The following is a 13,574-nucleotide window of genomic DNA, read 5'->3' on the forward strand; positions in this document are numbered from 1 at the left end:
AAGAAAAAAAAAAGGGGGGGGGGACCCCTAGCAGTTACACACACACCCCCCAAACAGGCAAACGGCAGCAGAAAAGAAAACCCCTAGCACGCACAGGCATGCCACGCCAAAGAAAGAAAAGGGGGGGAAACTTATCAGGGAACAAAAGAAAAAAAGTAAACTTTACTCACCCAGCTCCAGCAGCTGACCGGGAATGGCCAATTACAGCTGACTTTGGTTTGACCAATTAGAGCCCATGTCCGGGTTAGCCAATTAGAGGGCTAGCAGGCTGATTAACTGGCCAATTAGAACATACCTTTTCCCTTGCCCGGCACACCAACTTTTTTTAAAAATTAAAAATCTTATTTTGTACCAACAGACCCGTTTAAAGTGGTTGGTAATTTTCAGGCTAAGAAGGAAAAAAGGTATAGCCGAAACACGGCTCTAAGCAAAAATAAGGGAGATAAGCACCAACTTGTGGGTAAATCCTTAGGTTAAAAGGGGAGGGAAAGAGGGATAGCCAGAACGTAACTCTCAACAGCGGTAAAAAGATAAGCACCAGCTTAAAAATGGCCTGTCACACAAGAACACATGCAGAGCAGAAATAGGGGAAAAAATAAACACGGGGCTGTGCACGCAGATTTAAAAAAAAAAAGTATAAAGTTTACGTTTTAATCACGCCAACGAGCTTTAAAAAAATCGGGGGTGAAGCAGCCTAGAAATTTAAAAAAAGAAAGAAATACCAAACAAAGAAGGGGGGGGGGGGATAAACGGAACGTAACTTTCAGCAGACATAAGGGAAAGGAAATGAACACAAACTTATGAATGCCTTGTTTTTTAAAGAGGACATGAGCAACGGCTGTTTTTGTAACCCCCGACCTGGTAATAAACAAAGCCTTATCACTACTTACCACACACATAAGGCGCCCCGACTTTTTGTAAAAAATTTAGGGGTATAAAAAGAGAGAAATTTTGGGACCCTTTAGGACGGCTCAAAAATTTGATTATGGAGAGCAACACTATGGTAAGAGCTTTTTAATTTGCGCGGGCAACTATGTTTTTCATGCTTAGGGCTTAAAAGTTAATAACCGCTTTTAACTTGGTTATATTTTATGCCCTGTGTTGTTAGGACTTAAAAGCTAATAACTGCTTTTTAACAGGAGGACGTCTTTTTACTGGAACTGTCCGAGGCCGCCCTGGCCGCGTTAAATCTTGGTAAGCCGGGGTTTGTTTTACAAAGTTACAGCTGCAGTTGGTAAAACCTAAGGAGGAGGTGGAGAGGGGAGGGTTTGTTTTACAAAAGTTACAGGCGCGGTTTGTAAAAATCGAAGAGCCAAAAAGACGCGCTTTTTTTTGTTTTATTTAGATTCGGTGGGGGAGCAACCCGGCGCTTTGTCCGCTATTCCTGATCAAGAGGCCGAGCGAGGTGGGGTGTGCAGGGAGGAAGGGGGTGGGGGTGTTACTTTATTACATTACGGTTTTTACAACTGGCCTCTTTACCGTCCCGCCCCTTTTTTTTGCTTGCTTTTGTAATGGCTAGTAAAGGGTTTGTGTTAAAACAGCTTGTTTGTTGATAGCTTGCTTAATTGGCACATTACGGCCCTTTTTAAAAAACGGTTTTTCCGCCCCACCCCCCACCCCCAGGCCTTTTCTTCCCCCCCCCCCCCCCCCCCCGTTTGATTATTTAACGGCTAGTAAAGGGCCTGTGTTAAAACAGTCTGTTTGTTTGTTGATAGATATCCCTGCGGCCCTTTTAGAAAGAGAAGAAAGGGTGCAGAAACCCCTGAAAAAGACCAAGAAAGCCGCTTTCAAGAGGAACAACACAGAGACCGGAGCCCCGGATCTCGAGCAACCCGGCACGTCCAAAGCCGGGTTCCAGCAAAGCGAGCTGGGGGTTAAAAGGGCGAGCGGTGTCGCACTGGAGGTTGGGGGTAAGCGCCGTAAGGGGGGTAGCCCTAAGGAGCCGGTGTCAGACAAACAGGCCAACACGCAAAAGAAGGGCTCTGTAAAAGGGGGCAATAACAACAAGCCTAAAAACAGGGACCTAAAGGATCTTTCGCACTGCGTTATGGAATTATGTGATCTTAGCGTGAGGCTAAGAAGCATTCATGAGTTTATGAGGGCACTGACAGAGAAAAAGTTTCCCAGGCTGGCTTTTGAAGTGATGCAAAAGCAGTACTTTGTAGGAGAAATTGGGAATTTAGCTGAAAAGCTGCTAGCTATGAGACGGGAGGTGAAAATGATGGAAAACTGGATGCCGGGGGGAGGGCGTGAGTGACTAACTATGAAAGCTAAAAATGGGCAGGGGGGGGAAAGTGGAAGAAAGCTAAAAGGCTAAGAAGGGTTGTGGTAAAAAAAATTTAAAAAGCCAAAGTGTTTTTACAAAAAGGCTCCCCGAACCCGGAAAGGGAACGGAGCGCCACCCCCTTCCCGAGCCCAGAAAGGCAAGCGAGCGCCACCCCCCTTCCGAGCCCAGAAGGGGATTTGCCCGTAAACCCCCCAACTCCCAGTCCTGACGAGGTAGATGCTCCCGAACACCCCCAGGTGTATTTGGAGCGGGTGAGGCACTGGATAAGACAGCATAGAGGCTTTAACGCTTACGAATATTACCAGGAATTTTGGTTTGCTAACCTGGACATAATAGCGGGGTTCGCAGAGGCCATGGTCGCTATCAACACTGCTATTCAAAATTTGCTAGATGATATTAATACCCAGGTGGGGCCCGAGGATTTCGTGCAGCTGCGCTTATACGCCCAGGGCCTCAATCAGCCCCTCTTTTCTTTGAGGAAGTCTTGGGAAGATTTAAACACCGCAAATTTTTTGAATAACATTGTTTCGGTGTTGCAGAGTAACGCGGAGCTCGTGGGAACAGGCGTTTTAAGACTAGTCGTCACGATTATCAGAAACAGGGCGGGCGGGGGTGCAAGGTCCTTAAAAACCATTACGTACAGTAAAATCATAGGAAAAAAAAGAAAGCATTTAATCGACCCACATAACCCGGGAAATAACTTGTGCTTTGCCAGCAGCGTTCTGGGCCTGTTATCGAGTGAAAAACTTACAGATGTCCAATTACTAGAAGGGGCCAGGCGTCTTCACAAGGAGCTGGGGCTTTCGGCCCAAAAAATTATCAGTTTTACAGACGTGGGCTCTTTTGAGGAGCGCTTAGGCATGACGATCGCCGTGCTGTGTCACAAAAAGGGTAAATGGCGCTTTTTTACAACGGGGGGGCGCATGATACCCCAAAACCGTATTTGTATTGTTGCACGACAAGCACTATTACGGCATTCTAAATATTAAAGCCTTTATAGGGGTGCCGTATCTGTACAGCTACTGTTACGCCACGTACAGCCACAAACACCAGCACGCCTGTAAAGGTCACTGTCGTACTTGTGACAGCGCCGAGTGTTGCAAGGTGGTTACCGAAAGAAAGCGCTGCCCCAGCTGTAAGCTATTTTGCCATTCCGAGGCCTGCTTAGACAGACACAGGGCGCTGGCGGCGGCCGGTAAAGTTGATTGTAAAACCAGAAGCCTGTGCGATAAGTGCGGCTTCTACGTTGCTAAAAATCACAAGTGTAAAAGCAAAAAGTGCCCTCAGTGTTACCAAAAGACAGAGGCCGTGGGGGGCCATGAGTGTTACATGCGTAACATCTCGTCTCCGGAGGAGGGGGAGGACTATGTTTTTTACGACTTTGAATGTATGCAAGAAACAGGGGTGCATGTGCCAAATTATGTGTATGCCTTACACTTGAATAAAAAAGACAGCTGGGAGTTTAAGGGAATAGAATGCGTCAGCGAGTTTGTACGAACCTTTATAGACAAGCGCTTTAAGAACTACACTTTTATCGCGCATAACGCTAAAGGTTACGATGGTTACTTTATCCTGAGACAGCTGATTAAGGAAAAAATGCCCGTCAGTCCCATCACGCAAGGCGTAAAACTTATGTGCGTCACGGTGACGAACTTAAACATTAGGTTTATAGATTCTTTAAATTTTTTGCCCATGAAACTTAGCAAGTTACCCAAAGCTATGGGGTTCCAGGGTGTTAAGGGATATTTTCTGCATTTTTTTAACAAGGCCAAAAATCAGAACTACGTGGGCCCCATGCCCGGTGTAGAAGCCTTTGGCGTAGAGTACATGATGCCCGAAGAACAAAAGGACTTTCTGAACTGGCACCGGCACCACCGCCAAAACGAATTCGATCTGCAAAAAGAACTGAGCTATTATTGTCAAAAAGACGTTGAGATTTTGCGAGAGGCCTGTGACTGGTTCAGAAAAGAAGTCATGAGGATGACAAAAAAACAAATAGTTAAAAACCCCGGGCAAGATAACGAGGAGGTGGTTACTAAGTGCATAGACCCCTTTCAGTACCTCACGCTAGCGTCGATCTGCATGGCTATGTACCGGTTTAACTTTTTACAGCCGTGAACCATAGCCCTTCTGCCGCTAGACAATTACCATAACCAACAGAAAAGATATTCCACGCCGGCCATTCAGTGGTTGCTGTACGTCTCTCACACAGAAAACCGTTACATACAGCACGCTTTGCAGGGCGGGGAGCTTAAAGTGGGTTCCTACTTTTTAGACGGCTATGCCAAGGTAGAGGGTAAACCGACGGCCTTTGAATTTAACGGCTGTTTTTTTCACGGTTGTCCGGTCTGCTATTGTGAAAACAATTTCAACCCTATGCTGGAAGCGACCTATGGGCAGCTGTACAACCGAACGATAATTAAGACCGAATTTTTGAAAAAACAGGGTTTCGAGGTGAGGACCTTGTGGGAACACGAATGGAAGTACTAACGCCATTTGCTTGTATTACAAGCCGCGGCCTGGGGAGCAGATTCATTACTACGATTTTACCAGCCATTACCCCTTTGTTAACAAAACTAAGCGTTACCCCGTGGGACATCCGGTTATTGTGTATAAGGATTTTGGGGACATCAGACAGTACTTCATAGAATCATAGGACTGGAAGGGACCTCGAGAGGTCATCGAGTCCAGCCCCCCACCCTCAAGGCAGGACCAAGCTCCGTCTACACCATCCCTGACAGATGTCTATCTAACCTGTTCTTAAATATCTCCAGAGAGGGAGATTCCACCACCTCCCTTGGCAATTTATTCCAATATTTGACCACCCTGACAGTTAGGAATTTTTTCCTAATGTCCAATCTAAACCTCCCCTGCTGCACTTTAAGCCCATTACTCCTTGTCCTGTCCTCAGAAACCAAGAGGAACAAATTTTCTCCTTCCTCCTTGTGACACCCTTTTAGATATTTGAAAACCGCTATCATGTCCCCCTTTAATCTTCTTTTTTCCAAACTAAACAAGCCCAGTTCATGAAGCCTGGCTTCATAGGTCATGTTCTCTAAACCTTTAATCATTCTTGTCGCTCTTCTCTGTACCCTTTCCAATTTCTCCACATCTTTCTTGAAATGTGGCGCCCAGAACTGGACACAGTACTCCAGCTGTGGCCTAACTAGTGCAGAGTAGAGCGGCAGAATGACTTCACGAGTTTTGCTTACAACACACCTGTTGATACAACCTAGAAACATATTTGCTTTTTTTGCAACAGCATCACACTGTTGACTCATATTCAACTTGTGGTCCACTATGACCCCTAGATCCCTTTCCGCCATGCTCCTTCCTAGACAGTCGCTTCCCATCTTGTATGTATGGAACTGATTGTTCCTTCCTAAGTGGAGCACTTTGCATTTCTCTTTATTAAACTTCATCCTGTTTACCTCTGACCATTTCTCTAACTTGCTAAGGTCATTTTGAATTATGTCCCTATCCTCCAAAGAAGTTGAAACCCCACCCAGTTTGGTATCATCTGCAAACTTAATAAGCGTACTCTCTATCCCAATATCTACATCATTGATGAAGATATTGAACAGTACGGGTCCCAAAACAGACCCTTGAGGAACTCCACTTGTTATCCCTTTCCAGCAGGATTTAGCACCGTTAACAACAACTCTCTGACTATGGTTATCCAGCCAATTATGCACCCACCTTATCGTGGCCCTATCTAAGTTATATTTGCCTAGTTTATCAATAAGAATATCATGCGAGACCGTATCAAATGCCTTACTAAAGTCTAGGTATATGACATCCACCGCTTCTCCCTTATCCACTTCGGCCTCGCCAAGGTTAAAGTGTACCCCCCGAAAGGGCTCTATTTCCCTGTTTTACCCTACAGGCTCGGCGGTAAGCTCACCTTCGCCCTGTGCGCGGAAACAAAACAAGAGGCACCTTGCACTCACAGCCGGGAGGAGCGAGCTTTAACAGGTACTTGGTGCACGATAGAGCTGGTGGAGGCTTTAGACAAGGGCTACACGATCGCTGAAATTTACCAAGTTTGGCACTTTAACAGCACATCAGACACACTGTTTTCAGACTATATTAAAATGCACCTGAGACAAAAACAGGAAGCCTCGGGGTTCCCTCACTGGTGTACGGATGAAATGAAAAAAATACAGTATGTTAAAAAGTACCGGGAAAAAGAAGGTGTGTGCTTGCGCCTAAATAAAATTAAGGTCAACCCCGCAAAAAGACAGATTTCAAAACTGTTTTTAAACTCCTTGTGGGGAAAATTTGGGCAATGGACAAATTTGACTAACACCAGCATCGTGATGGACCCGGACGAGCTCTTCAAGTACGTTTTTGTACCTTATTACGCCGTGTCATCGTGCGAGTTTATCGACGATGACACGGCGGTGGTGTCGTGGAAGTCCGAAAAGGAGCGCTGCACCCGTTCGAGCAACACGAACGTGTTCATCGCGTGCTTCACCACCGCCTACGCCCGTCTAGAGCTTTACCGCCTCTTAGACCGCTTACAATTGCGGTGTCTTTACCACGACACCGACTCCGTGATATTTGTTAGCAAAGAGGGAGAGTGGAACCCGCCCTTGGGGGATTATCTAGAGGAGCTGACCAGCGAAATCCCGGAGGGAGAGCACATTGTGGAGTTTGTGTCCGCGGGTCCTAAAACGTACGGGTACAAGCTATCCGGCGGGCACACCTGCATGAAAGTCAAAGGTATCAAGCTCAACGCTGGAAACAGCAAAAACATTAATTTTGAAAGTTTAAAAGCTCTCGTCAGGGCTTACCCGGCGGGGGACGCTCCAAAAGAGATCGTGGTACGACAGCCAGGGATAGTCAGAGTAAAAAACCACTGGCTGATAGAAACAAGAACTCTAAAAAAGACCCAAAAGGTCGTTTACGACAAAAGGGTTCTCGAGGAGGATTTTAAAACCTGGCCGTACGGGTACTGATTATAATGCAAAGCTCGCTCCGCTTCGTTCACCCCTTTTCCTGTCTGCTTTGCAGGCCTTCAAACTCTGGAAAAACCCTTTTTATAAAGCAGCTGTTAGAAAACGGGGATAAACTGCTATCGCGCATGCCTGAAAATATTGTCTGGTGCTATAGCTGCTGGCAACCGCTGTATAAAGAGCTGCTGCAAAAATTTCCACGGGTGACATTTATGGAGGGGTTACCAGAGACTTTTAATGATGAACGGCTCTTTCCTAGCAATAAAGCGAATATGGTGATTATAGATGACCTGATGGAGTCTGCTGCTGAAAATGGTGAAATCGAAAAGGCCTTTACAAAATACGTACACCACAGAAACCTGAGCATCATGTACATCGTGCAAAACATTTTTTGTCAGGGGAAAAAAAGCAGAACGATTAATTTAAATACCAAGTACATGGTTCTCTTTAAAAACCCCCGTGATAAGCTGCAAATCACAACGCTGGCCCGCCAGATGTATCCCGGTAAAACGCAGTTCTTTTTGGAGGCCTTTGAGGACGCTACCAAAAGACCTTACGGGTACCTGCTGGTGGATTTAAACACTTCAACGCCTGAAGCCTACAGGTTAAGAACCGGGCTTTCCCCCCCCCCGACTGGCCCTACATATACGTGTTTAAAAAAGCTAATAAAAATAGACGGTTGTGCCGAGGGCCCCCATTTTTACAAAAGAGCGGGGGCCCTCGCGATCCTGTGCACGCGTGTGCACAGAAACCTGGCTCTGTTAAGGCTTCTCATAAAAGCCAAACCGCAGCAAAGAAAAGCTATCCTCCGCGTGGCCTCTGACGACCTGGTGGCGGCCATCTCCGAAATAGCGCTCAACACTTTAAAGGGCAACGTCCCCCTGAAACCGCGCCAAATAAGCGTGCTAAAAAAAACTGGTGGGCTATCAAAAAACTGAGCGATAAAAGCCTGTCCCTCAAAAAGAAAAAGCTACTTGTCAAGCAGTCGGGAGGCTTTATCGGCCCCTTGCTGAGCTTTGCTCTCCCTCTACTGTCGGGCCTGCTAACCAGCAGATAAAACACCCCTCGGCCCCAGGGCAGGAGCAAAGAATGGAGCATGCTGAAAAACTGTATCTGGTGCCTAGACGCCAGTTGGACCAGCTGAAAGGCGGGGAAGAAAACATCAGAACCACCGCCGCTCAGTGCTTGGATTCGGAAATGAAAGACATTCTTCAAAGAACCGGCCTCCCCGACTACGAGAAGGCGAAACTTTACGAAAGGGTTTTGCAAAGATACCTGGTGTTAAACAGGCAGGGGGAAGCGGAAAAAACTAAAATAAGTCTCTTGCTCCCTGAGCCCACGAGAGAAGCGTCGGAGGAAAAACCTCCCCCCGAAGCCGTCGGAAGCCCCGAGGACTTTGTGGTTCGGGACGTGCTGGAGGGGGTAAACCCTCGCTATAAAAAAAAAAGCCGAACTATTGCTACATAAACTCAGCCAGCATAAAGACATCGCCTCTTGGACCGCCGACGGGGGCTTTGTGTACCGGGGGACGCCCGTGGTCGGATCTCACATGCTCGACTTAGTGAGGGGGGTAACGGGTCCTTATTCTTTCGCTAACAAGAAAGCTCCCAGGGGTGGAAGGCTTTTATGAAAGCCTTGGCGGAGCTAAACACCCCGACCGCCGTCGTGAGTCATGTTACCAATAAAGAATATTTAGATAGCCTTAAAGCGGGGCTAGAGCCGGGAGCAACCTCTTCTCACCAGCCCTCCGCTAAAAAGTGGAAAATCGCTTGGTTAAAGGTGTAAAATAAAAAACTCAACCATGATTCAGTTTTATTTTAGTGATTTATTAATGCGCCTCTTTAAACTCATGACAAGACAAGCACGTCTGAACGGGCTGAAACACGTTCGACACAGGCTTGGGACCCCGCAACACTTTTCCTTTTAAAAACCGCATCACCATGCGCTCGTTTGCTGGTAAATCGTTAGAGTACAATTTCAAAATTTGATCAAAAGATAAGCCCCTAGCACGCTGCTTTAAAAAATATATACAATGATATCTGCAGGTCACGACTAGCGGGTCCTGTAGTTGTCTCTGCTGAAACACTGTGCGGCTAGCGTTCCGGTTTGGGAAAGCCATAATAGATTTAGGAAAAAAACCGCTGTTTGGGGGAAAACCGTAAGAATCAAAAAAGTCTCCGTCCCCCTGCCTTGGTAAGTAAAGGGCCAACCAGTGTTCCCCGGGGAAATGATGGGGGTGAGTGTTAACGATCAGCCCCACGGGCCTTTCCACCACATGCCCCGCCGGGAGCATATCGCTAGGAAAAACATCTAAAAATGAAGGGTCCTTCGATAAAAAGCGTATTATTTGGCCCGTGTTCATCGTTACATATAGTTGAACAGGACATTTCTCCTGTGGTTGACTTCCAGCACGTTGTCGAACACGCCGTACACTATCATGTTAATAGTGGAGTCCAGCGCCGTAGCAAACCAAATTTCCGCTCTCAGGTTGCCGGTTTTAATCAGGGAATGATGGTCGGCGCCCTCCTGATCCAGGCTCAGGTCAAAAGCGAAAAGCGTGTAACTCCGGGCAAACTCTTCGCGGTCTATTATAAGCGCTAGGTCTTTTCCGTGCTTCCCCGATGCCTGCACCAGCTGCAGGTACTCCCTCACGCAGTTCCCGTTCTCAAAATCGGGCTGCAACGGCTTAGCCGGCACCTGCTCACCGTCCACATATAAGGCCACAAAATTAATGTTATAATGTTTAAAGTTAAAGGGGTTTTTAACGTAACTGCCGCTAAAGGCGTCGTTATCTACAAAGCCGATCACGAGCTGCTTGGGCAGCTGATCCAAAAAGAGCTTTTCCTGGTTTCTGACACGACTGCCGGCCGGTATGCTAAACACCTTTAGGCCCACGCGGTCCACCGGGTACTTAGCATTGGCGGTCATGAGCGCCTCCGCGTGCCCCAAGCGAACCCCTGGCACCACTTTTACCCGTTTTACAAACAGGGCCGCTGAAATAATATGCACTTTATAATTCTCCGCCACGTTTCCGCTCATGAGGCAAAACGCGTCTTTGCTACGCGTAAGTTTAATTTTTAAGTCCACGCCGTTTAGCAAAAGCTTTTCTTGAAAAAACAAATCACTGTGTAGAACCCCCAGCAAATCCAGCTTTCTGCTGTTGCTGGTTAGTTTGGCCCTGCGCTGGAAGCCCTCGTTTCGCACGCCCACCAGGGCGGTGCTTTCGTGGAGCCCCAACATGTCTTTCTGAAACCCGCCTGCAGAAAACTGCGTCTTGAGAGTGCCGTGGCTGTAGTTCAAAATCAACGCTATCATGGCTCTGTAAGGGTAACAGTTGTTGCTCTGGCTAATCAACCGATCACCCAGCGTGACGTCCAGCTGGTTAAAAAGGTGGCGATGGGGTAATTTGCCAGCGCCACCTGCTCGTCATCATCGAGATCTGTGCCGTCTGCTTTTACCACCGACAACACACATGCAGCAGGGTGTTGTTGAGATCCAAGTAATGATCTCCGTGTCCGGAAATAAAAAATTCTAGGGGGGCATTAACCGTTAAAGCAGACAGGGGCGGAATCTCCACGTAGTAACTGTTCTCGATGCTGGTTTGTGTGGGGGCTATTTGAAAGAGATCCAGCTCCGACTTGGTGCATTCTTCAGACCCGCAATGAATAAAAGACATTTTAAAATATATCCCTTTTACCGCGGGGCCCGGGGCTCTGTCTCTTCATCTTAGGACGTGTTTTAGTTCTGGGGGCGCGGCGTTTCCCCGACGCCTTTTTTATTTTAAAGGGTCTGGGGGGCCCCGTGAACGGGAGGCGCGTCGCGGTTCTTTTGCGCCTCACCACCGCTAGCCCCAAACCTTCCTGGGGCCTGATTTTGTTCATGATGGCGCTGGTCACGTGGCTCACCACGTCCTTGGTTATGTTTTTGGCGGCGGTTTTCATATGGGGCTTAATTATTTCAAAGCCTCTTCTCAGCAGGGGGATGGCTTTTCTAAAAAGGCTGCGGAAAATCCCGCCTAAAATCCTGGGGGGGGACACAACGCAACAGTGGCATGTAGTGATCTCCCACTAACTGATGTTCCACTATGTCCGTATACACATAAAGAGTTAAACCCTCCCGTAATGTCGGCGGGGTGTGGTGCCACCTTGCAAGGCCTGCTCGGTATCACGCCCAAGAGCGCTGCCAGCTCCCCCTCGGCGGAAAAATAAGCCGTGCCCCCGGCGGTTTTTAACCAAACCCTCCTGGTCACCGGGTCGTAAACGAGACACGCGGTCTGGTTCTCGGACTGCTTCTTGATGGATTCGTTGATGCCCTCTACTAAATGCTGAATGGAGGAATAATAACCGGGCTGCATTGTAAGACGTTGAATTTCTTTTTCCGAGGCTATCGTAAACGGGGTCTCGTGAGACAGGGTATTCCACGAATGACAATAATGAATTTCAGATAATGCGACTTCCCAGCAGCCGTTCAAATTTGAAGGCTTGGCCAGCTGTATTGTAAAATTGGAGCTGGTGTTCTGAGGAAAAACCGCGGCGGAGGTGTTGCTGGGTAAGGTGACGTAAATGCCCCCTTCGGCCATCTTTTTCCCCACCGTATTAAAGGTCTAGCACGTGAGCCGCTTTCACCCAGCTGTTAAATTTATCAGGCCACCCTTTCCATTTTACTAAAAAAAGCTTGTTTTTACCCTGCCCTTTTTTTGCTAAAATTTTTTCTATCCTATACACGTGGTCCTGATTAGGGTTAACTTTTTGTAATTCTTCGGAATAAAAAGAGCCCCTGACTTTTTCTTCTCTGTAATCTTTTAACGCGTACACCGGTCTCGGCCCCCGCGATACGACGTCGGTTACGATAAATATTTCGTCCGTAAAGGTCTGCTCGTAGCCCTTTTCAAACATCCCACTCTCCCTACCTCTAATATCATCAATTCACAGACACTTACCTTCCTTCCTCCCCCCCCCCCGCATCCCCCTCCTGTTCTGCAATGTGATTTGTCCTTTTCATATTTGTTCATTTTTTTTAATTGTATCCTTTGGTATATATGGTTGTGACTACTTTCTTCCACTATTTGATCTGAGGAAGTGGGTCTGGCCCACGAAAGCTCATCATCTAATAAACCATCTTGTTAGTCTTTAAAGTGCTACATTGTCCTGCATTTTGCTTCAGCTACCCCAGACTAACACGGCTACATCTCTGTCACTGTCATTAATAAAGATATTGAACAAAACCGGTCCTAGAACCGAACCTTGGGGCACTCCGCTAGAAACCGACCGCCATCCTGACATCGAGCCATTGATCACTACCCGCTGGGCCCGGCCTTCTAGCCAGCTTTCTATCCATCTTACCGTCCATTTATCCAATCCACAATCCCTTAACTTGCTGGCAAGAATATTGTGGGAGACCGTATCAAAAGCCTTGCTAAAGTCAAGGTATATAACATCCACTGACTTCCCCATGTCCACCGAGCCAGTTACCTCATCATAGAAGCTAATCAGATTGGTCAGGCACGACTTGCCCTTTGTGAATCCATGCTGACTATTCCTAATCACTTTCCTCTCATCCAAGTGCCTCAAAATGGATTCCTTAAGGATCCCTTCCATGATTTTTCCAGGAACCGAGGTAAGACTGACCGGCCTATAGTTCCCTGGATCGTCCTTCTTCCCTTTTTTGAAGATGGGCACTACATTTGCCTTTTTCCAGTCATCCGGGATTTCTCCCGATCTCCACGACTTTTCAAAGATAATAGCCAAAGGCTCCACAATGACATTTGCCAACTCCCTCAGTACCCTCGGATGCACTAAGTCCGGACCCATGGATTTATGTACGTTTAGCTTTTCTAAATAGTTCCTAACCTGTTCTTTACCCACCACGGGCTGTCCATCTTCATCCCATCTTGCGTCACTTGGCGCAGAAGTCCAGGAGCCGACATTGTCCGTGAATACAGAGGCAAAGAAAGCATTGAGTACTTCAGCTTTCCCCACATCATCTGTCACTAGGTTACCTCCTTCATCCAGTAGGGGCCGCACACCCTCTCTGATCACCTTCTTCTTGTTAACATGCCTGTAGAAACCTTTCTTGTTATCCTTCACATCCTTAGTGTGACGGGGCGAGCCGCCTCCTCCCCACCGACGCCGGCCCGCCCCGCACCGAACCCGCGGTCGCCCTGACTCTCCTGGGAACCACCCGGAGAGTGGGGATGAGCTGCCGTGCCTGCTCCGCCACCGCGGCCCAGCTGACGAGCGGCGTGCAGGGGGTATGGCTGGCAGAAGAGCGTGGACGGGCGAAGGGGGAGGGGCCAGTTGGCGCGGCGCCTGACATCATCATGGCCAGAC

At 47.7% G+C, this 13,574-nt stretch overlaps 2 protein-coding genes across 2 annotated transcripts; one reads left to right on the forward strand and one right to left on the reverse strand.

The window, feature by feature from the left end:
• The first annotated feature begins 985 nt into the window (after positions 1-985).
• LOC149520819 (uncharacterized) lies at positions 986-3,749 on the forward strand. The gene is made up of 4 exons (XM_089775062.1): positions 986-1,003; positions 1,140-1,194; positions 1,346-1,405; positions 1,716-3,749. Exons 1-4 carry the CDS (start codon positions 986-988, stop codon positions 2,255-2,257), a joined length of 675 nt encoding a protein of 224 aa, XP_089631188.1. The 3' UTR covers positions 2,258-3,749.
• Positions 3,750-9,609: 5,860 nt separating this feature from the next.
• On the reverse strand, positions 9,610-11,824 carry LOC142825130 (uncharacterized protein F54H12.2-like). Its single transcript, XM_075916855.2, has 2 exons — positions 11,483-11,824; positions 9,610-10,623 (listed from the first exon to the last, which is right to left on the reverse strand). Exons 1-2 carry the CDS (start codon positions 11,822-11,824, stop codon positions 9,610-9,612), a joined length of 1,356 nt encoding a protein of 451 aa, XP_075772970.2.
• Between the last annotated feature and the right edge of the window lie 1,750 nt (positions 11,825-13,574).

This window comes from Pelodiscus sinensis, chromosome W (assembly GCF_052426305.1).
Source record: "Pelodiscus sinensis isolate ZL-2025 chromosome W, ASM5242630v1, whole genome shotgun sequence".
Taxonomy (NCBI): Eukaryota; Metazoa; Chordata; order Testudines; family Trionychidae; genus Pelodiscus; species Pelodiscus sinensis.

Excerpts from the sequence above, each read along its gene's own strand:
- LOC149520819 (XM_089775062.1), top strand. Across the intron at positions 1,195-1,345 it reads CCTGGCCGCGTTAAATCTTG|ATTCGGTGGGGGAGCAACCC; the intron begins GTAAGCCGGGGT and ends TGTTTTATTTAG. Across the intron at positions 1,406-1,715 it reads TGATCAAGAGGCCGAGCGAG|ATATCCCTGCGGCCCTTTTA; the intron begins GTGGGGTGTGCA and ends GTTTGTTGATAG.
- LOC142825130 (XM_075916855.2), bottom strand. The coding sequence starts at position 11,824 with ATGGCCGAAGGGGGCATTTACGTCACCTTACCCAGCAACACCTCCGCC. Across the intron at positions 10,624-11,482 it reads ACGACCCGGTGACCAGGAGG|CTGGACGTCACGCTGGGTGA; the intron begins GTTTGGTTAAAA and ends CTTTTTAACCAG.